This window comes from Atta colombica, unplaced genomic scaffold (assembly GCF_001594045.1).
Source record: "Atta colombica isolate Treedump-2 unplaced genomic scaffold, Acol1.0 scaffold150, whole genome shotgun sequence".
Classification (NCBI taxonomy): Eukaryota; Metazoa; Arthropoda; class Insecta; order Hymenoptera; family Formicidae; genus Atta; species Atta colombica.
In genome coordinates, this window is record NW_017259240.1 from 1,699,793 (window position 1) to 1,700,115 (window position 323).

Genomic DNA, 323 nt, shown 5'->3' on the forward strand with positions numbered 1-323 from the left:
ATATTAAATTAAATTTTATTATATTATATTTACTTCATAAATCTTTATTCAATTATTGACTATTAAAATATTTAATCATAAAATATTTAATTTACCCATTGTAATTCTTTTATTGAAGTTCATATTTTTTTCATATTGCACACAACTGTCGTAGTACGTTGCAAAAATTGAATGCACGTTCTCGTGTTTCTCTTTTAACATTTGATCTAAAATTATTTAAAACAGAGTAACAAATGCATAAATATTCAATAACTACTTTCAATAGCTAGTCAATTTTTTCTTCTAAAAAGAAATAAATATTTCATGGATTTCTAGTATAATTT

At 20.1% G+C, this 323-nt stretch overlaps 1 protein-coding gene across 1 annotated transcript in view; it reads right to left on the minus strand.

Moving 5' to 3' along the window:
- LOC108685341 (membrane metallo-endopeptidase-like 1) overlaps positions 1-323 on the minus strand; it is a 7,519-nt gene that overhangs the window by 4,965 nt on the left and 2,231 nt on the right. Inside the window, exon 4 of the mRNA XM_018190085.1 lies at positions 96-206. Coding sequence (XP_018045574.1) covers positions 96-206 — 111 coding nt within the window. The remainder of the gene's footprint in view (positions 1-95; positions 207-323) is intronic.